We start from the raw sequence: 27138 nt of genomic DNA, 5'->3' as shown, positions 1-27138 counted from the left end.
ACGGGAAGTAGGTCGTCCGTGGTTGGGTGGGAGGATATTGTAAAAAAACGATATAATGGAAATGGGGCCATCCTTGAAGGTTGTAATGAGAAAGACTTTGAATAGATTAGGATGGAGGAGGAGTGTGTGTAGCTGTGCTGGCTTTAGGTGGCTTCGTGCTATTTTAACAGTTTTAAGTTTTCATTTAAACTTCACTTTAATCTTTCAGTTAAAAGAGGTTTTATACGTTCACTTAAATTCTAGATTTAGCTTTTGGCTTTTTTCCCGGTCTTCTCCCCGTTTAATGCTTAAATTCTATTTCATACCTCTTTTTGAAGAGGCTAGCACACATGATACACCCATTGAATTATGAATGGGAAGAGGGTAAAAAAAGGTAAGGCTAAAGGAAGGGGCACTAGACCCTTAAGGTTCGAACTGGCGGTGCTGATCTCCGTCTCAAGGCCCTTCAGCCAAGAAGTGCAATGGGGGATGAGGGCCAGCCGTCCTATGCTTTTGCACACCCTTCCTGTTTACCTTCCCAAAATTTATCCAAAGCTATTTAGAGCTGGGGGGACTCTGGCTGAGCTTAAAGAATCATGCCACTGACCCTCGCCCCAAACCGAATAATTGGGTACACTAAGATTCGAACCCTCGCCATCTCGGACAAAGGATCCTAAATACAATTCACCAATCCAATCGGCTAGGACGTCTAGGAAAGGGAAGAGGCGTTCAGGTACTGCCCTCCAATCTAAACACATGCCTGATTTGTTAAAAATAAACGGAATATTATTTCTAATGCTCGTGTTAGAGGTATCTGGTGGTTTTTATTTTTATTGCTCACGTCTTGGCCCACTTTGCAAAACATAAAATATGTTATGCTATGGAGTGGGTGAGTGAGTTATCTTTTGTACTGTAAGAACCACATCAAAATATATTTATAGCATATTTGTCTTTTTTGTGAGTATTCTGCAATGCTTATTTTTCCTTAGCAACAATAGATGAAATAAAACTTGAAAAAGTGAGACTGTGTTCCTGCTTTTTTATAATTGAAAATGATATGCAACTGATTTTTTTTTGCTATTTTTGTAGTGAGGTCTGTAGTGTCATGACACCCCAGTTGACAATTACCCCTTAAATTTCTTTATTAATACCTCAGTGATGAAAATTTGGTTTTATGAGGCATAATAATCTTAGCTACGTCGTCTGAACCAAAAGGACGGACACACTTAATATATTTCGGCACCGATTGCTAAATTGGTAACGATTTGCAGAGAAAACGGTAGCGATTCAAGCCCTAGAAATATTCCATTTTTCGGTGCCAATTTACAAAAACGGTGCCGAATTTCATCGTGATCATAAATTTTTTTTTCAAAAAGTTTTATTCCTGAGGTGTTTCAATTCCCACTCGTTTCCTTCTCTTCAGAAGGAAAATCAAAAGAACCAAGTTGAGATCAATTGAGACTATTAATGAATTGCAGTTGACTATTGGTCTCCATGATTGGGAAATATCGCGCAAAAGCCATTTTTTTTGTATTTCTATCGTTTGTCCATTTGGCTAAAGAAATCGGTGCCGAAAAAGGTTACGTGTCCGGCTATTGAAAGAAAGGCTGCGGTCCGAAACTTTTTTAAACTTCGAGTAGATAGCATTAATTCCGTACGACTATACACCATGCTAAGTGCGTGCATAGTATCGTTTTACACCATACTCAGTGCTCCATACGTTATACCGTGCTCAGTTCAGAACTTACTTAAGTTTATTAGTCACGGAAATATGATTTATGTGCCGGATCCAAAACGATTCAATCGTATTTTAGTGTAAGTTAAAACTACCAAACTAGATTATTGTAGGAATTGTTTTAAAGTAAAGTTTATGGTTGAAAGGCTTGCTGATAATACAAATTGCCTTAGGTGTCTAAAAAAAAAATAAGATGATTCTATTGCTTTTTTAGACAACTTCTTACGCTGATCGCCAACTTTTTTATAGATTTTCTTGCACGCATATACTGGAAATAATAGGTGAAGCTTTTAAGCTTCAAAATTATGAATTATTACCAGATTTTCAAAATTACCTATCTACTTGCTCAATGTCGGTCACTCGTTACTTCCTGCTTTTTGTTCTTGTTGCATTTTTTGTTGCTTGTTTTTAAGGTCTTTTTCACTGATTCAAAGAATAAGTATAAGATAAAAGTTTTATTTTCAAATGAGGCTTTTAAACTTGGCTCTCATAAAATGAGACGACTCAGCGGACCCTGTCATTTAAAGTATTTGTGCTTACAAAAAGCAAGCTTCAGAAAGCGAAGTGTGTCTTAAATAGAGTTATCGATCGCCCCCAGGATTTTTTTTTACTACTCGTTCCCCGCCTTATTCATCAGAAAAAGAACCTTATATTGATTGAAAATTTCATGTAAAGAAAAGACAAAAATGTGTTTATTGTAAAATTAGAGTATGCTTTCCAGTTCTTTTTAGCACTAAGAAGGCTCAATAAATAAATAAAACAAATTTGTTTAAAAGTTGCTGAGAATAAAATTTTTGAAAAAACTAAAAAGAAAGAAGGACAAACGTGAAAGAGAGAACATAAACATGAAAGAGCATGTTGAATGAAACATTATTCTGTATTGTATAACTTTTCTTACTTTATTACAATATTAGGCATACTTACTTATGTTTATACGTCATATAGTATCATAAAATTAAAATGTCGTGAATTCTGTAGAAATCAAGCCCAAGTTCTTGTTAGCGAAAATTAATCTTTAATTAATTTGTCACTGATTAGGGGAACGGTAAATTTATGAACAGTAAATATAAAATTAGTGATTTTCGCATTCTCTATACTATGGATCAGAATTTCTGAAATTATGATTAAAATGGTTACTACTAAGAGCATAAAGATAAGTAATACTGCTTTTAAATACAAGACTCTGGAAGAGAAAGAATCCTATCTCCTTGTGAAGACCCAGTGAATCGGGCCAGGAGTTTACATCAACGTTACTCAGGCTTGACAATTACCATCACAAGGAATGGAATTCGTTTAAATCTTGAAGATATAATTTATTTTAAATTACGTTGAATAGGATTCTCACTAAATAAATGAAATAAAATGCAAAATATGTAATGTCTAGAAAATCTTGTGATTTATAAGGAATATTAGAGAAATCTTCTAAGAACTCTTATGAATTTGCTCTATTTCTTATGATAAAATAGAAGAAATTTGTATGGCGGAAAACCTAGAAGAAATTTATGTGCGACAATTTTGAAATAGCTAAAAATTACATACTTAATTTTGTCGACGGTACTCAGGCTCAACTTTTACCATCACAAGGAATGAAAATCATTTAAATCTTGTATATATAACTGTTTTTATACTCCGTTGAGCAGGATTCCTACTAAATAAGTAAAATAAAATACAAATTATGGTATGTTTAAAAAATCTTATGATTTACAAGGAATATTTAAAAAAAATCTTCTAAGATCCCCTATAAATTTGCTCTATTTGTATGATAAAAGAGGAGAGATTTCTAAGTGGGAAAACCTAGAAAAAATTTTATGTGGGAAAATTTTGAAATAGCTAAAAATTAAATACCTAATTTTGTCGATGGTACTCAGGCTCAACTTTTACCACCACAAGGAATGAAATTCATTTAAATCTGGTATACATAATTTTTTTTACACTCCGTTGAACAGGATTCCTACTAAACAAGTAAAACAAAATACAAATTATTTTATGTCTAAAAAATATTATGGTTTATAAGGAATATTAAAAAAGAATCTTCTAAATACTATTATAAATTTGCTCTATTTTTATGATTAAATAAGAGAAATTTTTAAGTGGAAGAATCTAGAAGAAATTTTATGTGGGAAAATTTTGAAACAGCTAAAAAATTAAATATTCAGTATTTTGGTACCAATTAGTAGCAATAATAACATATTGTGTTTCAAAAACATTTTTTATAATTTAGCTAAGGAATTGGAAATAAAAGGTCCCTCTAGATTTTGGAAAGCACATTATTTTTTGCATTACCACTAGAAAATTTTAAAAATTAAATATCTACTTACTCGACAATGATCACTCACAACTTCCTATTTTTTCTAGTTTTTTATTTTCCTCTGAGTGTTTTTTCCAATGATTTAAGGAATAAGTATAAGAGAAAAGTATAATTTTTAAAAGGTGACTTTTAAACTTCGCTCTCAAAAAATGAAATTATTCAGCGGACCTTGTCCTTTAAAGAATTAGTGTTTACAGAGAGCAAGCTATAGAGAGCGAAATTTTTCTTGAAAATGATGAAATAGTCTTTCTTGAAAAAAAGAATGAATAAATGAATAAAGTTTTCTTGAAAAAAAGTCTTCAATGGCCCCAAGGATTTTCTTGACTCTTGATCTACATAAAATTTGTGATTATTTTATCTTTCATTAGTTGAGAATTTTGTGTCAAGAAAGGACAACTATGTGTATTTTAAAATTAAAGCATGCTTCATGGTTTATGTAGCACTAATAGGCTTAATTAAATAATGATAAAAAATTGTTCAAATGCTGGTGAGAATTAATTTTTTATTTTAGAAAAAACTGACTGCTGCTGAACATTTAGTTGAAGAGTTAATGGAAGAAAATGAAGAACTGAAGAAGGAAATGACTATTATGGCCCAGGAAATGGATGAATTGCACGACAACTTCCGGTAGTTTTTTCTTCTATTCTCTATTTAAGTTCTTTTTCTGTTATTAATTACAATGGAATATTTACAATGTTTGGTGTTTCTAAATTTTTTTTTACTATAATAATAAAGCAAAATTAATACAATTTGCGAAGCTGGCAAGATTAATGTAATAATGAGCGTTTGATAGAAGTATCTTAAAAAAAAAAAAAAAAAGAAAAAAAAAGAAAAAAAAAAAAAAAAAACTGAGAAACTTGAACAAATGAACTGAAATTTCAAACGCTAGATGACAGCGGCAATTTTTTTGTTGACGCTGTTACCAGTTTCCCCTTAGGATTAATAGTCTTATGCATAACCTCTTCTGAACTCAACACTATAATCAAGAAATCAGAATCAAGAACTCAACACTATAACACTATAATCAGAAATCCAGGATTTCTGTTCAAGGAGTTGTTTTCGTTCGAACAAATAAAACTTGGAAACAATAGGGATTTTTTCTTTTTTCAAGACAGCAGAATTCAATTCAGTGAATATCTCGGCCCTATGTCCAAGGACCGTCTGCAGCAGAACATCAGAAAATATACATATATACATACATATATATCATGAAAAGAGAAATATATATATATATATATATATATATATATATATATATATATATATATATATATATATATATATATATATATATATATATATATATATATATATATATATATCAAACAGTTCGTGGTAACCAGCTCAATAGTAAACGAAACTCTAAAAAACGGAATTTCGATACTAAAAGATATATCAAAAGAATCGAATTTTCATGCTGATTCTAAATATATAAGTTTCGTCAAATTTAGTATTTGTCATCAAAAGTTAATACCCTGAAAAAATTTGCCTTATTTTGGAAAGTAGGAGGAAACACCCCCTAAAAGTCATAGAATCTTAACGAAAATCGCACCATCGTATTTAGCGTATCAGAGGACCCTATAGCGTTAATTTCAAGCTCCCATCTACAAAAATGTGGAATTTCGTATTTTTTGCCAGAAGACAAATCACGGGTACGTGTTTATTTTTTTTTTTTTTCTTTTTCTTTTCCCCAGGGGTCATCTTATCGACCGTATGGTCCTAGAATGTCGCAAGAGGGCTCATTCTAACGGAAATGAAAAGTTCTAGTGCTCTTTTTCAGTGACCAAAAATTGGAGGGCACCTAGGCCCCCTCCCACGCTCATTTTTCCCCCAAAATCAACAGAACAAAACTTTGAGATAGCCATTTTGTTCCGCATAGTCGAAAACTATAATAACTATGTCTTTGGGAATGACTTACTCCCCAAAATCCCTGGGGGAGGGGCTGCAAGTTACAAACTTAAAACGAACAGAAATTACTCCGTATATGAAATGGGTTGTCCCCTCCGCAATCCCTCTCTCTTTACGCTAAAGTTTGACTCTTTGCCACAATTCTACTTTTTAAAACAATTAAAAGCTTTAGCGTAAAGAGCGAGGGATTGCGGAGGGGACAACCCATTTCATATACGGAGTAATTTCTGTTCGTTTTAAGTTTTAATGTCGCTCCTTACTTTCCGTTAAAAAAACTAGTTTTTTATTTATTTAATATATATATATATATATATATATATATATATATATATATATATATATATATATATATATATATATATATATATATATATATATATATATATATATATATATATATATATATATATATATATATATATATATATATATATATATATATATATACCTACATTAATATGTGAAGATTAAAACTAAAAATGTTTCTAAAAAACTTTTTTGAAACAGGCCTAGCGTCCTTACTTCAACGTTGTTCTGCCAGGACTCTGGTGGAACTTCTAGTCGAACCCAGGACCCTTGGACACAGGGCCGAGATATTTACTGAATTGAATTCCACTGTCTTGAAAAAAATTTCACTGTTGTTTCTAAGTTGTGATTGTTTGATATGGAAAGGCATTGTGGTCTTTGTCGCTATTTAATTTCTTTCGGGAGGTGTTTCAAAAAAAAGATTTACGAAACACCTCAAAAACTAGGTCAAATGTGTGTTTGGAACTTTTTATATTGTTGGACGAAAATTTTTTGGGGCGGGGTCCAAAAACAAAAATCTTCTCTAGATACGGCATTGACTATAATAAAAAAAATCCAGTATCATTCAGTTCTCTATTCAGTGCTGTTTCTAAATCTAGTGATTGATAGCTTCATAATCATTTCCAGTGGCCCATAGTACTAAATTAAATAAAAAAAGCTAGTTTTTTAACTGAAAGTAAGGAGCGACGTTAAAACTTAAAACGAAAAGAAATTACTTCGTCTATGAAAGGGGCTGCTTCCTCACCAACGCCCCGCTCTTTACGCTAAAGTTTGACTCTTTCTCTTAACTCTACATTTGAAAACAGTAAAAAACTTTAGCGTAAAGAGCGGGACGTTGAGGAAGAAAAACCTCATTCATATACGAAGTAATTTCTCTTCGATATAAGTTTTAATGTCGCTCCTTACTTTCATTTTGAAAAAAACTTGTTTTTTTGTTTAATTTCTGGACATTTTTAAATTAATGCATTTTTTTTATCTTGCCTCTCCGCGCATAAATAATTAAAACGAAATTTGCATATTAATTTTTTTGGGCTAAATGACTTTTTCATAGTTTTAATTGGAAGATTTTGAGAAAAAAGGAGCGAGAGAGGAGGCCTAGTTGCCCTCCAGTTTTTTGATTGCTTAAAAAGGCAACTATAACTTTTAATTTTTTACTAACGTTTTCATAAGTAAAAAATATACGTAACTTACGAATTAACTTACGTAGCGAACTTCTATATTCGTATGTTTTTATTGCGTACTAGCTGTTGGGGTGGCACTTTGCGCCCCCCCAACACCTAGTTGGTGGGGCGCTTCGCGCCCCCCCAAGCCCCCCCGCGCGCGTAAGTCGTTACGTGCCATATTAGTTACACGCCATTGTAGTTGTGTCCCTGTGTCCCACCTGTGAATAGAGATAGATATATCTATATATATTTTTAACTACGTAAAACATGCGAATATACAACATTCTTCGCTGTCCCATTGTCTGTGCATATAAATACATTGTCAGATTTACTGACTCTTGAACATGCAACATATAAGATATATCTATATATGTTTTTAACTACGTAAAACATGCGAATATACAACATTCTTCGCTGTCCCATTGTCTGTGCATATAAATAGATTGTCAGGTTTACTGACTCTTGAACATGCAACATATAATTGTCCATGGGAAAAACAATCCGTATTCAGATCTATACCTCATTATTCTAATGATGTGTCCCTGTGTCCCGGTCGTCATTTATATTCCCCGTGTCCCGGTCGTCATTTGTGTCCCAATGTCCCAGTTTGTAATTTCTCTTTGAGTGTCCTGGTCGTCATTTATATACCCTGTGTCCCGGTGTCCCGGTGTCCCGGTCTGTATTTTCTATTCGGACAATCCCTGTGTCCCGGTCGTCATTTATATATCCCACCTGTGCCCCAGGCGTCCCCGTTGTAGTTGTGTCCCTGTGTCCCGGTCGTCATTTATATTCCCTGTGTCCCGGTCGTGATTTGTGTCCGGGTGTCCCAGTCTGTAATTTCTCTTTGAGGTTCCCGGTCGTCATTTATATTCCCTGTGTTCCGGTCGTCATTTGTGTCCCGGTATGTAATTTCATCAGTTGACAAACATGACGTCAGTCGACAAACAACTTCATGACGCATACAGCTCAATCCTTATAATGACGTCAGTCGACAAACATGACGTCAGTCGACACACAAACATGACGTCACTCGACAGACACACACACACACACAGACAACTTATTTTTATATATATAGATATGAGGGGGCTCGCCCCTCGTCGATACCTCGCTCTTTGCACTAAAGCTTAAATTCTGTCCCAATTCTATAAGAATGACCCCTGAATCAGAAAGGCCGTAGAAAAAATAGTTGAAATTACTAAAATTAATTTAGCGTAAAGAGCGAGGTATTACGAGGAGGTAAACCCCTTATATGCGTAATAATTTTGTTCGTTTTAAGTTTTAATGCTTCTCCTCACTTTCAGTAGAAAAAACTTTTCATATTTATTTTTTCATTGTTTTTTTAAATAATGCTAGAAAATCCTGCGCCCCCTCCATTGAAAGTCTCTTATCCCATGAGGAGTTCCTTCATGGAAAGATCCTTCCATGTAACCCCCCCCCCTCCTCAAATCTCCCCACAAACCAAAAAAATCCCCCTGAAAACGTCTGTACACTTCCCAGTAACCATTATTATATGTAAACACAGGTCAAAGTTTGTAACTTGCAGCCCCTTTCACGGGGACTGCGGGGGAGTAAGTCGCCCCCAAAGACATAGTTATTAGGTTTTTCGACTATGGTGAATAAAATCGCTATCTCAGAATTTTGATCCGGTGACTTTGTGGAAGGGAGGGGGCCAAGGTGCCCTCCAATTTTTTTTGGTCACTTAAAAAGGGCACTAGAAATTTTAATTTCCGTTAAAATGAGCCCTTTCGCGACATTCTAGGACCACTGAGTCGATACGATCACCCCTGGGCAAAAAAAACAAAGAAAAACAAAAAAAACAACAAATAAACACGCATCCGTGATTTGTCTTCTGGCAAAAAAATGCGAAATTCCACATTTTTGTAGATAGGGGCTTGAAACTTCTACAATAAGGTTCTCTGATACGCTGAATCTGATTGTGTGATTTTCGTTAAGATCGTATGATTTTTAGGGAGTATTTTGCCCTATTTTCTAAAATGAGGCAAATTTTCTCAGGCTCGTAACTTTTGACGGGTAAGACTTATCTTGATAAAATATATATATTTAAAGTCAACATTAAAATGCGATTCTTTTGATGTAATTATTTGCATCAAAATTCCATTTTTTAGAGTTTTGTTACTATTGAGCCGGGTCGCTCCTTACTACAGTTCGTTACCACGAACTGTTTGAAAATCAGCATTAAAATGCGATTGTTTTGATGTAGCTATTGCCATCAAAATTCCATTTTTTAGAGTTTTGTTACTATTTAGCCGAGTCGCTCCTTGCTACAGTTTGTTACCACGAACTGTTTGAAAATCAGCATTAAAACGCGATTGTTTTGATGTAGCTATTGCTATCAAAATTCCATTTTTTAGAGTTTTGTTACTATTGAGCCGGGTCGCTCCTTACTACAGTTCGTTACCACGAACTGTTTGAAAATCAGCATTAAAACGCGATTGTTTTGATGTAGCTATTGCTATCAAAATTCCATTTTTTAGAGTTTTGTTACTATTGAGCCGGGTCGCTCCTTACTACAGTTCGTTACCACGAACTGTTTGAAAATCAGCATTAAAACGCGATTGTTTTGATGTAGCTATTGCTATCAAAATTCCATTTTTTAGAGTTTTGTTACTATTGAGCCGGGTCGCTCCTTACTACAGTTCGTTACCACGAACTGTTTGAAAATCAGCATTAAAACGCGATTGTTTTGATGTAGCTATTGCTATCAAAATTCCATTTTTTAGAGTTTTGTTACTATTGAGCCGGGTCGCTCCTTACTACAGTTCGTTACCACGAACTGTTTGAAAATCAGCATTAAAACGCGATTGTTTTGATGTAGCTATTGCTATCAAAATTCCATTTTTTAGAGTTTTGTTACTATTGAGCCGGGTCGCTCCTTACTACAGTTCGTTACCACGAACTGTTTGAAAATCAGCATTAAAACGCGATTGTTTTGATGTAGCTATTGCTATCAAAATTCCATTTTTTAGAGTTTTGTTACTATTGAGCCGGGTCGCTCCTTACTACAGTTCGTTACCACGAACTGTTTGAAAATCAGCATTAAAACGCGATTGTTTTGATGTAGCTATTGCTATCAAAATTCCATTTTTTAGAGTTTTGGTTACTATTTAGCCGAGTCGCTCCTTGCTACAGTTTGTTACCACGAACTGTTTGATAGTAAACTTAGATATTTATATTGATTATATATTAATGTATACTATGCATTTTAATCATATTCTATATATCAGTATATTGATTACGTCTTTATAGTTATTTAAACATATACATGTTATAATCAGTTGATTATAATTAGAACTATACTTCATTAAAAGCGAATTTTATGTAGTATAAGAGTAGTTACATAAGCTTTTACTAACATATACTAATTTTAGAGATCTTTTCCAAAAGAAGTTTTTCTAAGAAATATAAAGAGCGATATGTAGCCTAATATGGGTAACAAGTCGCATAGTATGTCAAACTGAAAACGAATAAATGAATAAACCAAGATTGAAAGAACTGAAATTACTTTAAATAATATTGGGTCACCCCCCCCCCCCCAACAAAACCCCTAAAGGCAAAAATGTCAGTTTCACTTTGCAGAAGACTTTTTCTCTTTTCATCCTTTTCTTTTACCAGAACATGAACAAAATAAATTCTGCTTTAAGTTCAGGTGGTTCTTTTTTACATATTAATATATTTGACACCAATTTAGTTTCATTGGCATAATATGCGATAAATTTCATCAGTATTTTCTACTCTTCAAGTCTATTCCTTTCCAATTGGTGATTTGCCAATTTAAAAGATTGATGTAGCGAACTCGATATTCGCATAAAAAATCATAATTTACGCTGAAAATTTTTTATCAATGTTCTGTATCTTTCAAGGAATTTGAATCACAAGGAGAAATAATGACAACAAAGTGTTTTTTTTTAAAGTATAATTAAATAGAAAGTAACAAATTTTTGTATCCTAAGTTCTTTCTTATATCCTATACGATAATCATCTCGATTGAAAACAATGAATGGTTTTTATCGTGATGACTGAAGCCATTCTCACCTCCGTCCCATAAATACTTTTGACTCAATCGTATATCAAACAATATTTTTTTTTTTTTTAATAAAAAGTCTTTCCATGGTTATGTTTTGTTGTAACTGTTAATGTGTTTCAGTAAACTCATGCCTAGGCCATTTATAAGGGGAGGCATATTTTGTGTCTTTCAACAAAGTTCACGTGTTTTATAAAAGAATTTCCATTTTTCTTCAATTGCATAGATTATGAGCAAGCGTTCGATTCTGTTGATAGAAGAAATTTAGAAAAGGTTTTATCCTTGCATGGTATACCACACAAATAAATTAAATTGCTATGTGCGAGAATAACACTGCTGAGGTTAAGGTAGGAAATGAGGTTAGCAGCTGGTTTTGTATAACATCAGGAGTCCTATCTCCCTTCATATGGATTATTTTGGTGGACTTCATCTTCAGGAGAACAGGAAAGACAATGAGAAAGACAACGGAATCAAATTGGGAGGAAAAAATCTTCTGGACTCAGATTATGCTGATGGTTTAAGCATCCTAGATGAAAGTGTGAACAAAATGAATGAACTTTTAGAGTTTTTGCGAGTTTAGGGTGCTAGAATTGGTTTGAAAATTAATGTTAAGAAGAATAAGTTACTGAGGCTAGGAATAAGTGAAGATGAAAAGGTAACGTTGGGTAGCGAAAAGATTGATCAGGTGGGCAGCTTCACTCACCTTGGTAGTATTATTAGTAAAGACGGCGGAATCAGTGAAGATATTAAAGGTAGAATAGTCAAGGCTCAAGGTGTTTTTCACAGTTGAAAAAAAAGTTTGGAAGAATAGGATGATAAGTCTGCAAACCAAGATTAGAATTTTGGAAGCTAAAATAATGACATTTGTCAAATATGGCTTTGAAGCATGGGTGCTCTGGAAAGCAGATGAAAATTTGCTAGGTTTTTTCCAGAGAAACTGTTTTGGGTATCCATCTGACTGACCATATTTCAAACAGTAGGCTGTACGAAAAATGTGGTTCAATCCCGCATTCTAAAGCTATAATAAAAGGAAGGTTGAGATGGCTAGGGCACGTTGTGCGGATGAAGGATGGCAGATTGCCGAAGATTGTGCTTTTCAGCCAACCATCTAAGGCTAAACGGAAAGCAGATCATTCTCGTCTGGGGTGAAAGAATGTCAAAGAAAGATTTAAAAGAAACCGGAACCTCCTGGGAGGGTGTAAAGAGGAAGACTTTGAATAGATTGGCACGGAGGAGTAGCGGGCGTAGCTGTGTTGGCCTCAGGTGGTTTGGTGCTGTGGTGAGCTGTTAGTAGTAGTAGTAGTAGTAGGTTTTTCTTCGGGAACATCTGACGGAAAGGCTTTCACAGCTGATGTCTACTTTGTCCAGTATGCTTCGGTACACTGGATCCAGAAAAAATGGAGTTATCGTGTATTGCATCGTCCATGCCGTTCACATGGGCTCTGAAGAGTTTCCTAGCATAGAATAATTTCCAGTCATCCAGCGGATCGGTTCCAGGATTAGATTTTGCCTCTGAATAACAAGTAGGTGGATGCCTAGGATGTTGGACAAGTTGGAACTTGTCCCCACTTAATGAAGTTCTACTGCTGTTTTTGATGCTCCGATTCTCCTCTCTATCTGATCAGTCTCGGGCGTAAGCATTTAAGATGTCACGTATCGTCCTGAGTTTTCTGTTTGCAATCACAAGATCAAGCAGCTTAGTCTAAGGTTTTTCTGCAAGAACTTTTGTCTTGGACTGGGCTTTGCATATGAATAAAAGCACTAAAATAAAATCAAAGCAGGTAATGTGGCGATGCAGAAGTTGTACTTTCCTTTTATTATCTTGTCCTCATTCTTTTCTATTAGCACTTTGAAGACTTCTAAAATAGTATCAAAGCTGGTCTACAACGCTTTCAAACTCTCACACCTGGACGTTCATCTTGTTATTAACAGATTCTTAAGCTTCAGTGTCGATTCAACATTCTCAACTGCTCGTTTTTAGACAATAGCTCGTTTCATTCGACCGTAAAGAAGACAGATTTTCTGTAAGATTTCAAATATTTTTTGAGCTATGGAGGTATTGCTGCAGTTTGGTTCCACAATCAGATTTTTTCTATGAAAAATGGATCAAATTTACCGTACTGGTCTTCCCAGTTCGGCTCATATGCGTTTCTGGACACCCTGTCGAACACCAAGCATATTGCTTGCATAATCATAGCTTTAAAACATGAGCACCTCTCTGCTTGCACCTTTCATTTTTAAGACTATTTTTAAGACCATTTTTAAGAACTGTTTAGACAGTAATGCACAGCCAGTTTGATTCTTTTGGTTACCTATGTGGCAAATTAGTTGCAAAAGACCTGTTGAGATTAAGCTTGTCGGTTTTGTGAAAAATGGTATTGATTTGTTTAAGATAGTCTTTGTCAAGTAGATTCATTCACCCCAATCCTTTATTTTTGTCTATTTCTAATTCCTTTCATTAATATATTCTTTTGCTCCTGAGATCAATCATCCTACTCACGTAAATTGCGAGCTTTGAAGCTGACATGTGGGTCCCTTTGATGGACGTCGCTCTCTTTACCATTCATAGGTCATAATCCACTAACCATCTAACCTGTTATAAAACGTGACTACCCCCCTTGCAAGTAATTGTTACTAGTTGCTTTGGAATGAAGTGTCCGCCCATTTTTCCAGACAGTAAAACCACTGGATGTGCCCACTGAGACAAGTATTTTCATGTTGTTCATTTAACCGAATGAAAAATCGTAGCACTATCCATAAATAAGGACATGCATTGGTAAAACTGCTATATTTACTGAACAAAGTTAAGATTTTGGTAGACTTCATGTCAGTGTTTATCTGTTCTGTGTTTTACTGAAAAAAAATTGGAGTGGTGTCTGTATAGCTATTGAACAAGTCGATACAACTACAACGTTTACCGACCGAGATTGCGGAAAATGTCATATCAGTAATTTCAGTCACGGCACGAGTTGTTAAAACTACATTTATAGACCTAGAATGAGCTTTCGGTAGATGTAGTGACATCATTTTCATGTTCTTTATTTAATCGAATCAAAAATTTGGTTTCACAGCGTAAAATCACCGTACGAATCGGTACAACCGACAAATTTACCGACCGTAATGAAGATAATGGTTCACGTCATGATAGTATTTTCCTGTTCTTTTATTTAACCGAATGAAAAATCTTGGCACCCTCCGTAAAGTCACGACACGAGTCAGTATAATTGCTGCATTTACCGACGTAGATAGAGATCTCTTTAGATGTGATGCTAGAAATTGTGGTGTGACACGTAAAATCACTGCACAAGTCGGTACAACTGATGCATTTACCGACCAAAATCGAGACTACAGGACACATCATGACAGTATTTTCATGTTGTTTATATAGCCGAATGATATTTTTTGCACTGTCCGTAAAGACAAGACTCGAGCTGGCACAACTGCTACATTTACCGACAAAGACCGAAATTACGGGACACATCATGACAGTATTTTTATGTTGTTTATCTAACCAAATGAAATTTTTTTGCACTATCCGTAAAGCCAAGACTCGAGTTGGCACAACTGCTACATTTACCGACCAAAACCGAAATGACGGGACACATCATGACAGTATTTTCATGATGTTTATGTAACCGAATGAAATTTTTTTGCACCGTCCGTAAAGCCAAGACACGAGTCGGTACGACTGCTGCATTTACCGACTGAAATCGATATTACAGGACACATCATGACAGTATTTTTATGTTGTTTATCTAACCGAATGAAATTTTTTTGCACTGTCCGTAAAGCCAAGACTCGAGTTGGCACAACTGCTACATTTACCGACCAAAACCGAAATGACGGGAAACATCATGACAGTATTTTCATGATGTTTATGTAACCGAATGAAATTTTTTTGCGCCGTCCGTAAAGCCAAGACACGAGTCGGTACGACTGCTGCATTTACCAACTGAAATCGATATTACAGGACACATCATGACAGTATTTTTATGTTGTTTATCTAACCGAATGAAATTTTTTTGCACTGTCCGTAAAGCCAAGACTCGGGTTGGCACAACTGCTACATTTACCGACCAAAACCGAAATGACGGGACACATCATGACAGTATTTTCATGATGTTTATGTAACCGAATGAAATTTTTTTGCACCGTCCGTAAAGCCAAGACACGAGTCGGTACGACTGCTGCATTTACCGACCGAAATCGATATTACAGGACACATTATGACAGTATTTTCATGTTGTTTATTTAATCGAATGAAATTGTTTTTTCACTATCCGTAGAGCGAAGACACGAGTCAGTATATTTGCTACGTTTACCAACCTAGATTGAGATTTCATTAGATACTATGTCAGTATTTTCAGGTTCTTTATTTAACCGAACGAAAAATTGTGGCAGATGAAAGTACTAATCTAACAGAGGTTTGTTAAAAAAAACTACTTCATTTCAAATGATAAAAATATCCTTTGCCTTTGCTCAGATAGACTTTGCTGAGTAAAAACTGAATTTCTAATTTTCAGAAAACCATTTATTTACAATTTGATCAAATTAAACATTTTTTTTTCAAAAATTAGCTACACATTGAGAAACATTTCTAGAGAATGTTAATACGCTCTCCATCTTTGCAAAGCCACTTTGTTTAACAGGGATGTTTTCTTATGTAGCAAAGACTGGACCCTGTGAACGAATTATTTTTGTTAACCCCTAGCCTTTACCTCTTCCTTTCTTAAAGAATTTAAATTCCAATTTAATTTCTGTATTTCAAAAAACAAAATCTCAAACTGGTTCTCATTGATCAACCCATGGTATTTTGGTCCTTGCCTCCTGCAGTCAACTCCCTTAGGCTATATACAGGATAATTTCTGTTCGTTTTAAGTTTTAATATTGCTCCCTAATTGTATTGGAAAAACATTTTTTTCATATTTAATCTTAATACAGAATTAATTGCTTAACACGCAATTAACCCTATGTGTATCCTGTGGGGAGGGAGGATTAAAGATCTGATGTTAATATTTTTATCTTTGCATCTCCTGAAGAAGTCTAAAAATGGGTTTCAGATTTACTTTTTCTGCAGGGAAGATCAAGCAGATGAATACAGAGACCTGAAAAAAGAGCTAGAACAGACAGCTAAGAATTGTCGGATTTTACAGTTCAAGCTAAGGAAAGCAGAAAGACGTGTTGAACAAGTTGAAGCCGAAAAAGTGGATTTAGAAAACAGACTACAGGTAAAAAATTTTAAATTCTTTTCAAATTTTGGTAGATAGAAAAATCACGATGTGATATCACGATATGATATCACGACATGAGATCAATGACATTTCAGAATGCTGTCTTGAATTTTAGGCATATGCTCTGTTAATTAATATTCCTTTGCAAAATTGGCTTGTTTAGCAAATACTGATGGTTTCTCAGGTTAGGATTCATTAAGCCGTGTCTTCATTATGGCTTTTTCTGGCAAAGTCGCCCGTGCTTTTTGCTTTTTCAGGCAGCCTCAGTCTTAATTGGTACTTTTTAATCTTTGATACCTTTTTTTTAATCTTTGATACTACATTTGGTACTTTTTCATTGGTACTGCAAACCAGGCGCATGAAGTGGCTTTTTTCAAAAAAGTCGGTTTTTCGATTGCCACAATGAAGACAAGGCTTTACATAGTATAGATATTTTGGTGCTTCCAATCTTCCACTTGGAGGGGGTGGCTGGGAGTCTTGAATAAAAAATCTTTAATTTATGTTGAAAGTGTAACTGCGTCAGTAAGAGCTAGTACTGCTTCAGGTATGTATAGAAAGTGTACAAAACTTATTTTGAGGCTACAAAACTTTATACATTTGAGTTTATTAGGTGGCAGAGAGACTTTCATACTTGCAATATTGTTTTTGGGGTGTGGGGGGAATTCTACGCCTTTAAATCATTGCAAAGTGGTACCCATCATATTAGGTAGAAGAAAAAACTTAAATTGGCACATAACATGAATTTTATTGTCGGAACGAAATTGTTGGAAAACAGGTACACATTTTTTTGTTGCTGAGGGGGGGGGTGTATGTTTTATTTAATTTTTTCTAGTCAGAAACGGTATATACAAATATAATAACGATTTAGATCGATTTCTAATTTTTTGATAGTTTTTTAGCAAACATCTTTCTTTTAAGAGTTTGGTGATAAAATTTTGATGAGTAAAACTTTTACAAATAATAAAGTTTAAAAATATATTTTATACTGCATGTAAGCATGGAATCTGAGGTAATTAGAACTTTTTATTAAAGGATTTCTCTTTAAGTTGTATTTGAATTGCTGAATGTTGTGAAAAATTGTAGATAATTTAAGCACTTAATGTACTAACTCGATTTTTACTGCATTTTTTCTTGAAAGACGATATACAGCGAAGTAGTATAAACTTGCTTCTTACAAGGACTGCTTCTTACACCTCAAAGATTTGGATCTTTGAGGTGAACATATCAAACAGTTCGTGGTAACGAACTGTAGTAAGGAGCGACCCGGCTCAATAGTAAATGAATTTCTAAAAAACAGAATTTTGATGCTAAAAGATACATCGGATTTCCATGCTGATTTTAAATACATAAGTTTCATCAAATTTAGTCTTTGTCATCAAAAGTTACGAGCCTGAGAAAATTTGCCTTATTTTGGAAAATAGGGGGAAACCCCCCCCTAAAAGTCATAGAATCTTAACGAAAATCACACCATCGCATTCAACGTATCAGAGAACCCTACAGCGAAAATTTCAAGCTCCTATCTACAAAAATGTGGAATTTCGCATTTTTTGCCAGAAGACAGATCACGGGTGCGTGTTTATTTGTTTTTTGTTTTTTTCTTTTACCCAGGGGTCATCGTATCGACCAAGTGGTCCTAGAATGTCGCAAGAGGGCTCATTCTAATGGAAATGAAAAGTTCTAGTGCCCTTTTTAAGTCACCAAAAAAATCGGATTGCACCTAGGCCTCCTCCCATGCTCATTTTTTCCAAAAGTCAACGGATCAAAATTTTGAGATAGCCATTTTGTTTCGCATAGTTGAAAACCATAATACCTATATCTTTGGGGATGAATTACTCCCCCACAGTCTCTGGGGGAGGGGCTGCAAGTTACAAAGTTTGACCAGCATTTACATACAGCAATGGTTATTGGGAACTGTACAGACGTTTTCAGGGGGATTTTGTTGGTTTGGGAGTGGGGTTGAGGGGAGGGAGCTATGTGGGAGGATCTTTTCTTGGAGGAATATATCATGGGGGAAGAGAAATTCAATGAAAAAGGCGCGGGATTTTCTAGCATTACTGTAAAAGAAACAATGAAAAAATAAACATGAAAAAGTTTTTTTTCAATTGAAACTAAGGAGTAGCATTAAAACTTAAAACGAACTGAGATTATTATGCATATGAGGGGTTCTAAAAATGCTTTAGCATAAAGAGCGAGGTATTTAGGAGGAGATAAATCCCTCGTTCTTTATGCTAAATTATTTTTAGTAATTTCAAGTTTTTATTTTACGGGCGTTCTGAATCAGGGTTATTCTTATAGAATTGGGACAAAACTTAAAATTTAGTGTAAAGAACGACGTATTAATGAGGAAACAAACCCCCTCATATACATAATAAAAACATACGAGAATAATAGTTTGTTACGTAAATTAATTCTTAAGTTACGTATATTTTTTACTAATAAAAACGTTCGTTAAAAATTAAAAGTTATAGTTGCATTTTTAAGCAACCGAAAAATTGGAGGGCAACTAGGCCTCCTTCCCCACCCCTTATTTCTCAATATCGTCTGATCAAAACTAAGAGAAAGCCATTTAGCCAAAAAAAAAGAATTAATATGCAAATTTATTTTAATAATTTATGTGCGGAGAGCCAAGATCAAACATGCATTAATTCAAAAACGTTAAGAAATTAAACAAAAAAACTAGTTTTTTTAACTGAAAGTAAGGAGCGACATTAAAACTTAAAACGAACAGAAATTACTCCGTATGTGAAATGGGTTGCCCCCTCCGCAATCCCTCGCTCTTTACGCTAAAGTTTGACCCTTTGCCACAATTCTAAGTTTTAAAACAATTAAAAACTTTAACGTAAAGAGCGAGGGATTGCAGAGGGGATACAGTTACAGGAGCAAAAAGACAGGGTACCAGGTAGAAATATGGGTTTTTGCTAGGATATTTTAATGCCCAGGCTGGTAGAAATAGGGATAAATGGTATCCTAGCCTAGGTAAATTTGGCGTAGGAAAAGAAAACAGTAATGGCTATAGACTTCTGCAATTTTGTAGGTATAACAACCTAGTTATAACCAATACGGTGTTTGTTCATAAAATGGCCCATAAATTGACATGGTATTCATGTGATGGTAAGACAGCAAACCTTATTGATTATGTAATTGTAAACAGAAGACTAGCAGGATCAATACAAGATACTAGGGTGTATAGCTGTTGTTGATGTTAAAAGTAAAGATCACCATCTAGTAGTGTCTAAGGTTAATTTAAAGCTGAAATTTCGGAAGGATAAATACCTCCTGGAAAGTTATTATGTTGGCAGACTTCAGGATGAAAATTTGACAAAAAACTTACAGGAACAGTTGAATACTAAACTTGAGAGTTTAAAATTTGACAATGTGGAAGATGGGTTCAGAAAAACAATTTGTGAAGTTGCTGATGGTGTCTTTTGGAAGAGTGTTAAGACTGCAACTAGGAATATTAGTGAAAAAGCTTTAGGTTTAATAGAGAGTAGAAGGGGTTTATACAAGAATTTTCTGAGTGATAGGTCGTGTAAAACAAAAGGAATGTAAAGAAAGTGGAAAAAGTATTAAAATACGAACTAAGGAGATGTGAACTAAGGAAATTGCTGAGGATCTGGAAGATGCGGCTAGACGGCATAGTAGTAAAATATTATACTGGTATGTTAATAAAATGAAAGGGAGTAGCCAATTTGGACTAGTCCCAGTTAAAGATAGAAATGGGGCCACAGTTAGTGATAAGGAAAAAGTTAAAGAAAGGTGGGCGGAACATTTTGAGAATGTGCTAAGCCGAGATGCAGTTGCAGGAAAAGATATAGATGAAAATGAAACAGGTTTGTGATACCTTGGATGTAAAGGAAGATTTGTTTAATGAGGAAGAATTAGCGGCAGTACCAAAACGATTAAAAAATAATAAGGCTCCAGGTGTTGATAGTGTGATTAATGAGTTTCTTAAATATGGTGGCTATGAGGTTAGGAATAAGCTACTGAAGATTATGAACATGATTTTTGAAAAAGGGGAAGTACCCAATGATTTTAGGAAAACCTTAATTAAACCACTGTATAAGAAAGGTGACAAGAGTGAGTGTCGTAATTATCGAGGCATTAGTCTGGTCTCTGTAGGTAGCAAATTACTGAGTAATATGGTACTTTTTAGACTGAGACATGCTGTAGACAAAGTTTTAAGGGAAGAACAATGCGGTTTTAGAAAAGGTAGAGGATGTGTCGACCAAGTTTTCACTCTTAGGTTAATAATTGAGAAGTCTCTTCGTTGTCAAACACCTTTGGTCCTCAGTTTTATCGATTATGAGCAAGCTTTCAATTCTGTTGATAGAAGAGCGTTAGCAAAGGTCTTATTCTTATATAGTGTATCAGAAAAATACATTAAAGTGATTTGTGCTATGTACGAGAATAATACTGCTGTGGTTAAGGTAGGAAATGAGGTTAGCAACTGGTTTTATATAAAATTAGGAGTTAAGCAGGGCTGTGTTCTATCCCCCTTTATATGGATCATTTTGATGGACTTCGTGTTAAGGAGCACAGGAAAGGCAATTGAAGACCACAGAATCAAATGGGGAGGAAAAACGCTCCTGCACTTAGATTATGCTGATGACTTAAGCATATTAGATGAAAGTATAAGCAAAATGAATGAATTTTTAGAGGTTTTGCGAGTTCAGGGTGCTAAAATAGGCTTGAAAATTAATGTTAAGAGCACTAAGTCGCTAAGGCTAGGAATAAGTAAAGATGAAAAGGTGACATTAGGTAACGAAAAGATTAATCAGATTGGGAGCTTCACTTGTCTTGGTAGTATTATAAGTAAAGACGGTGGGAGCAGTGAAGATGTTAAAAGCAGAATAGCTAAGGCTCAGGGTGTTTTTTCACAGTTAAAAAAAGTTTGGAAGAATAGAAAGATAAGTCTGCAAACCAAGATTAGAATATTGGAAGCTACAGTGATGACAGTGGTCAAATATGGCTCTGAAGCATGGGCACTCCGAAAAGCAGATGAAAATTTACTAGATGTTTTCCAAAGAAATCGCCTACGGATTGTTCTGGGTACCCGGCTGACTGACCGTATTTCAAACAGTAGGTTGTACGAAAAATGTGGTTCAATCCCGCTTTCTATGGCTATAATGAAAGAAAGGTTGAGATGGCTTGGCCACGTTCTGCGGATGAAGGATGACAGATTGCCGAAGATTGTCCTTTTTGGCCAACCGTCTGGGGCTACACGGAAAGCAGGTCGTCTTTGTCTGGGTTTGCAGGATGCCATAAATAAAGATTTAAAGGAAATGGGAACTTCCTGGGAGAGTGTAAAGAGGGATTCCTTGAATAGGTTAGGTTGGAGGAGGAGCTTGCGTAGCTGTGTTGGCCTTTGGCGGCTTGGTGCTGCAGTGAGTTATTAGTAGTAGTAGTTGTAGTACCTGTAAATTGAATCTAATGTAAAGAAACAAGAACAAAAAAACAAGAACAGGAAAACAGGTGGTACAATGCATTGCAAAATATAAGTTTTGCTATATATTTGCACTTTAGGGGAGGGGAGGGGGTAAATTATAGCGGGGATGCATGCAAAATATGTTGCCTACAAATATGTTACCATAAGTCTGCATATTAAGAAGTATGAATTGTTTTCTTCATACGTTTCCTTTTCTACAAGTCTTTAATCTAGGCTTGTACCGAATATTGAACCAGAATTTCACTTAGCCAAATTTCCCTATTTTAACTAATGCACATGCTTAGGAAAAATTGAACAAATCCAGTGAATATCCTGATGATGACGCGTCTCACATTAATATGTTGGAACAGGAGCTGGCCATGGCCAGAGATATATCCCTCCAAATGCAAGAAGAACTCCAGAGCCTTCAAAAGCAGTTGAGCCCAGGCAAAGATTCAGCATCTACGTTTAAGAGAGAGTTTTTAGTTCCATCGGCGACGGCTCCACATCTTATTAAAAGCCGAAGCCTGGAGGTTTGTATGTCCCCAAGTTAGCATGCTTTGATGAGGCGTGAACCCCCCCTCCTCCTAGCGTTTTGTTTGAACACACTGTGTTAACCTTATCCTGGACTTGCTCTTAGGCAATAGTGTCTAGAGTTTTATAGATTCCTAGTAATCAATCCTGTTGACAATTAATTAAAAACTAATAATAAACTAATAAAGCAACAATATTAAAAGTAAATTTTATTCACTTTACTTAAGGATATTGTGTTTACTCCAGTCAGTTTTTTGTTTCTTTCCCTACTTTAGCTTTTGACGCTAAGCTACTACGCTAAGACCTCAGTTATCTTAAATAAGTTAAATTAATCTATTCTACTATCAATAGAAGAGAAGATTATTGAGAACAAGAAGATACACAGGGATTTGTTTTTGGACGGGGGGCCTCATAACAGCAAAAATATGCAGTTCATTTGAGAATAATTGTATGTAATGGTAAATACTGGGGACATTCACTTGTTTCCCCCTATAAACTCATTCACTCCCCTCATCGAGTATTTATCTGAGGGATGACCTTGGTAACTCTTGATAACCTCTTTCTTATTAGGCATGAAAGCAAGCAAGTTTTGTGAAAACACAAGATGACTAATACGGTAATATCCCAGGTAACCAAAAACATTTTTTGGCTCTTGATAAACTCTTTCTCGTCAGGCGTGAAAGCGAGCGACTTTGGCGAAAATGAAAACTCAAGACGGCCAAAGTGTTTATTTTCCGGCTAGCCAAAAAGTTTTTTGGCTATAGATATAACGAGATAAGTTCTGTACTTATTTAACTTCAGAGTGCACCTATGGCCAAGAGATGTTTAAAAGCGTAACTAATCGGGGTGTGTCCAATTATAGATCCCGTAATTCCCGTTCCCCAACGGTAATATAGCGGTAAATAACGGTAATATAACGGTAATTAACGGTAATATAACGGTAAATATAGATCCCGTTTCCCAAAGACACGAATTAACAGCTGTTTCACATTGTCATTTGATATCGTAAGCCACTAAACACAAGAATGTAATAAGGCTTTTGATTGGTCATCTAAAAATAATTGACCAATGACAATTGAGTTTACATATTTACGGACCAGTGTGGCTTATTAGCCAATGTGAAACCGTCAAAACTAGCCATTGCCTTTCACTTCAATTGCTCAGTTTCTCTTTGAAAAAGGGAAATGAAAAAATGGCCTTATTAATTATATAGCCGTTAAGACGTTCAAAACTATCAAAATCGTCACTAGACACAATTACAAAAATATGAGTTATTAACTTGAACGTTGTGGAAAATAATTTACGATCAAAACACTTTCTGTGCTTTATTTATTTATTTGACCAAATTTATTAACCTTGTTTTATGTCCATCTGTTACCCCTTATCAATCTTACATAGACCCTTCTAAAGGGAGTGCTAATCCTTTATAGTCTTAGAGTTCAATACATTATCAGACAAAGCTCCTAACTATAGCAAAGTCTTACTGCTTAATTTTGTGTGGTTTCTTTGATAGGCTACGTATTTAGTGGTAACGTGTTTAAATTGACAAACGTTACATGTTATGTACAATTACTCGACCCCACGTTCTGTCTCAAGAAAAATCCCCCTTCTTGCCCCAATAAGAGTTTCCACTGAAAAATATAGAAGAATGTTCATCCCTCACATAGTTGAAATTTTAAATCAATAACCCCTTTTATCTTATAGTTTAGTGTTTATTTTTCAATTGTGAGCTTTTTAATTCTTGCTAGTTAGACTTTTGTTTTAAATAGTTTTTCCTGTTTTAATTTTACGAGTTGTTTATCGTTTGACTTTTTTACTGATTGTAATTTTATGATTTTGTGGCATTGGCAATTGCTTAAATTTTTGCAATTTTGTTTGTACTGACACTAAAGTGCGAATTCGGCCCTTTTGTGCTTGTGATAGCCGCGTTGTTGAAATAAAAATGTTATCTAATTTATCTAAAAACACTAAAGTTGAAGATCTTATAAACTTAGCCTCATTTATATTTGATGTACGTGTATACCAAGACGAAGCGTTTCATTGTACGAATTCGTAAATTTTGTATTCAAAGTTGGCCTCTTTTCCATTTTGACGGAATTTACTGATAAACCAAAAGGTTGCTCTTGAAAGTTTTGTTCATTTTTTTTTATGGTCGGCTACCAAAAATTCTTTAAAGCAGTTGAGTAGTACCTGTTTACAGGTAAAGCAGTTAATAGCAAGTAACTATCTGTTGAAATTATATCCCTTTTAACACCCAAAATGTATTTTACTTGCCCATTTCTTGCCTATTTCAACTGAAAATAAGGAGCAACATTAAAACTTAAACCGAAGAGAAATTATTACGTATATGAAGGGGGTTTCCCCTCCTCAGTACCTCGCTCCTTATGCTAAAGTTTGACTTTTTGTTCGAATTATTTAAGAATGACTTCAGATACACAAGAACCATTTAATTAGAATAATAAGCTTTTTTTAAATTCAAGGTCCTTTAGTATGAGGAATGATGTGCTGAGGAGGGTTAGTAAGGATGCGCTTTAGTGTGAGGAAACATACCTCATATCTGTAATAATTTCCTTTCAATTTAAGTTTTAATGTTGCTCCTTACTTTTGGTTGGAGAAACTTGTTTTTTCTTTAGTTTCCTTTTTTTTAATGATGCCGAGAAATCCAGTTTCCTCTGCATGGAAAATTCCCTTCCCCCCACTAAAACACCTCTATCAAAATATCCTCCTGCGTAAGTACACCCACCAGAAAACCTATTTCAAGTTTCTAGCAGCTAATCCGTGAGACCAGAGGCTTGTGTCCTGGTGTCGCTAGTTATTCGGTTTGGATGGGGTGTCAATGGCGTTACTCTGTAAGCTCAGTTAGAGTCGACCCAGCTCTAAATGGGTACCTGGAGATATCTAGGGAAGGTAAACAGCAAGGATTTGCGAAAGCACAGGACGGCTGGCCCTTAATCCCCTATTGCACTTCTTGGCTAAAGGGCCATGAAACGGAGATCAGCACCACAAGAAGGAATTGAAAATCCATTCGTGAGCTTTTTTTTTATCTAGCAGCTATAAGTTGTAACATGAGGTGCAAAATTTTTCGGTCTTGAAACATTCAGAGTATGATAAAAAATCTGGATTTCTACTATTCTTGTCTCTTTTTTTCCAATATTATGTTATATAAGTAAATATATCTTATTTTAAAACATAGTTATTTATGAGTTCTAGATGAAAAACGAACGATTATCTCGAAAAATGAGTTTAGGTTTCCACTTTTGACACTTCAAACATATATTTAAAAAATTTTTAAACAAGTTTTGTATGAAATTTGACTGAACTTAACAATGGATGCATGGCAGTGGATGGATTGGATTAGTTACTTTAGAAATAGTGATTGATATTGTGATATACCGTGATATACATGATATTGTGATATACCGTGATATACATGATACTGTGATATTGTGATGATGATTATGATTGATACTGATATAGTGATTGATAAGGGGTTGATACTACCAAAGCTGAGTTATAGTCATGTACAGCTGACTATTACATTGACGATTTACACTGACGATTTACAGTAATGTAAATCATCGTTGGACTCGGTTTTACTAAGAGTCGTGTTGTTCCAGGTGCTTGCTAAAAAAGGGAATTCTTTCAAGGGAATATGGTGGTCTCATACTTTATTATTTACAAGCCAATAAGTTCTGTTTCAGCCTTTTGATTTGTAAAAATATTGCTCTGATGTACAAAAACACTCCCTCTACTTGCATGGCCATAGGTCCTATGACTTATCATTTCCTAATTGACGTTATATATCCAGTTTTTTGTGTTCTTCTTTTTAATATTCCATGGATTGTAGTGAAGCCTTTTTAGTGAAGCTTTTGTGAAGCTTAGTTATTTTTAGTGAAGCTTTGGATTGTAGTGAACGTTTCCTCGGCATAGAAACACTTTAGGAAAAGTTTCAGTTTAAACGGTCAGTTTCTTCAGGAATGCATAGAAAACAATCACACAATCATGTTAACAGAAAAACAAAATACTATATTATTTTCAGGTACAAGGGCTATGAAATATTGTCAGTTCTGCCGCCATTTTTCGACAACGCGAAATGTTTTGAGTTGTAAATTTTGCATGCGTGTATTTGTGTGGACGCGTTTATCCCCGGTTAGAATTGTACTTTCAATTCTCTTTCAATTTTCCTTTCTCCTCTTCGTGTTTTGTATGTGTAATTATCATTATTGTTAATATCAATTAATATTTATGTATAGATTTATGCTTGAAGTATACTGTAATTATAGTCAGGTCACTTTTATAGGGACCAGGGCTAAGGCGACAAGCGTCAGAGGAGAGTCAGTATGTTCGCGACTTGCAAGATTGCCTGGAAAGAGAAGCAGATCTAAGAGAGCAATTGAAATTTGCAGAAGAAGAAGTGAGTATCTCGTGACAGAAAAGATTAAAGTCATCCATTTGAGGGATGGAATCAAAGTAACCGCAATAGGGGGTGTTGTGGTTACACCAG

General features: G+C 35.0%; 1 protein-coding gene across 1 annotated transcript in view; it reads left to right on the top strand.

The window, feature by feature from the left end:
* LOC136040707 (centrosomal protein of 290 kDa-like) overlaps nt 1–27138 on the top strand; it is a 229687-nt gene that overhangs the window by 67559 nt on the left and 134990 nt on the right. Inside the window, exons 8-11 of the mRNA XM_065725009.1 lie at nt 4534–4649; nt 16522–16672; nt 22406–22633; nt 26935–27048. Coding sequence (XP_065581081.1) covers nt 4534–4649; nt 16522–16672; nt 22406–22633; nt 26935–27048 — 609 coding nt within the window. The remainder of the gene's footprint in view (nt 1–4533; nt 4650–16521; nt 16673–22405; nt 22634–26934; nt 27049–27138) is intronic.

The sequence above is a fragment of the Artemia franciscana genome, chromosome 21 (assembly GCF_032884065.1).
Source record: "Artemia franciscana chromosome 21, ASM3288406v1, whole genome shotgun sequence".
NCBI lineage: Eukaryota > Metazoa > Arthropoda > Branchiopoda > Anostraca > Artemiidae > Artemia > Artemia franciscana.
The sequence above is the reverse complement of the archived record's forward strand: the minus strand, read 5'-3'. Positions and strand labels throughout refer to the sequence as shown.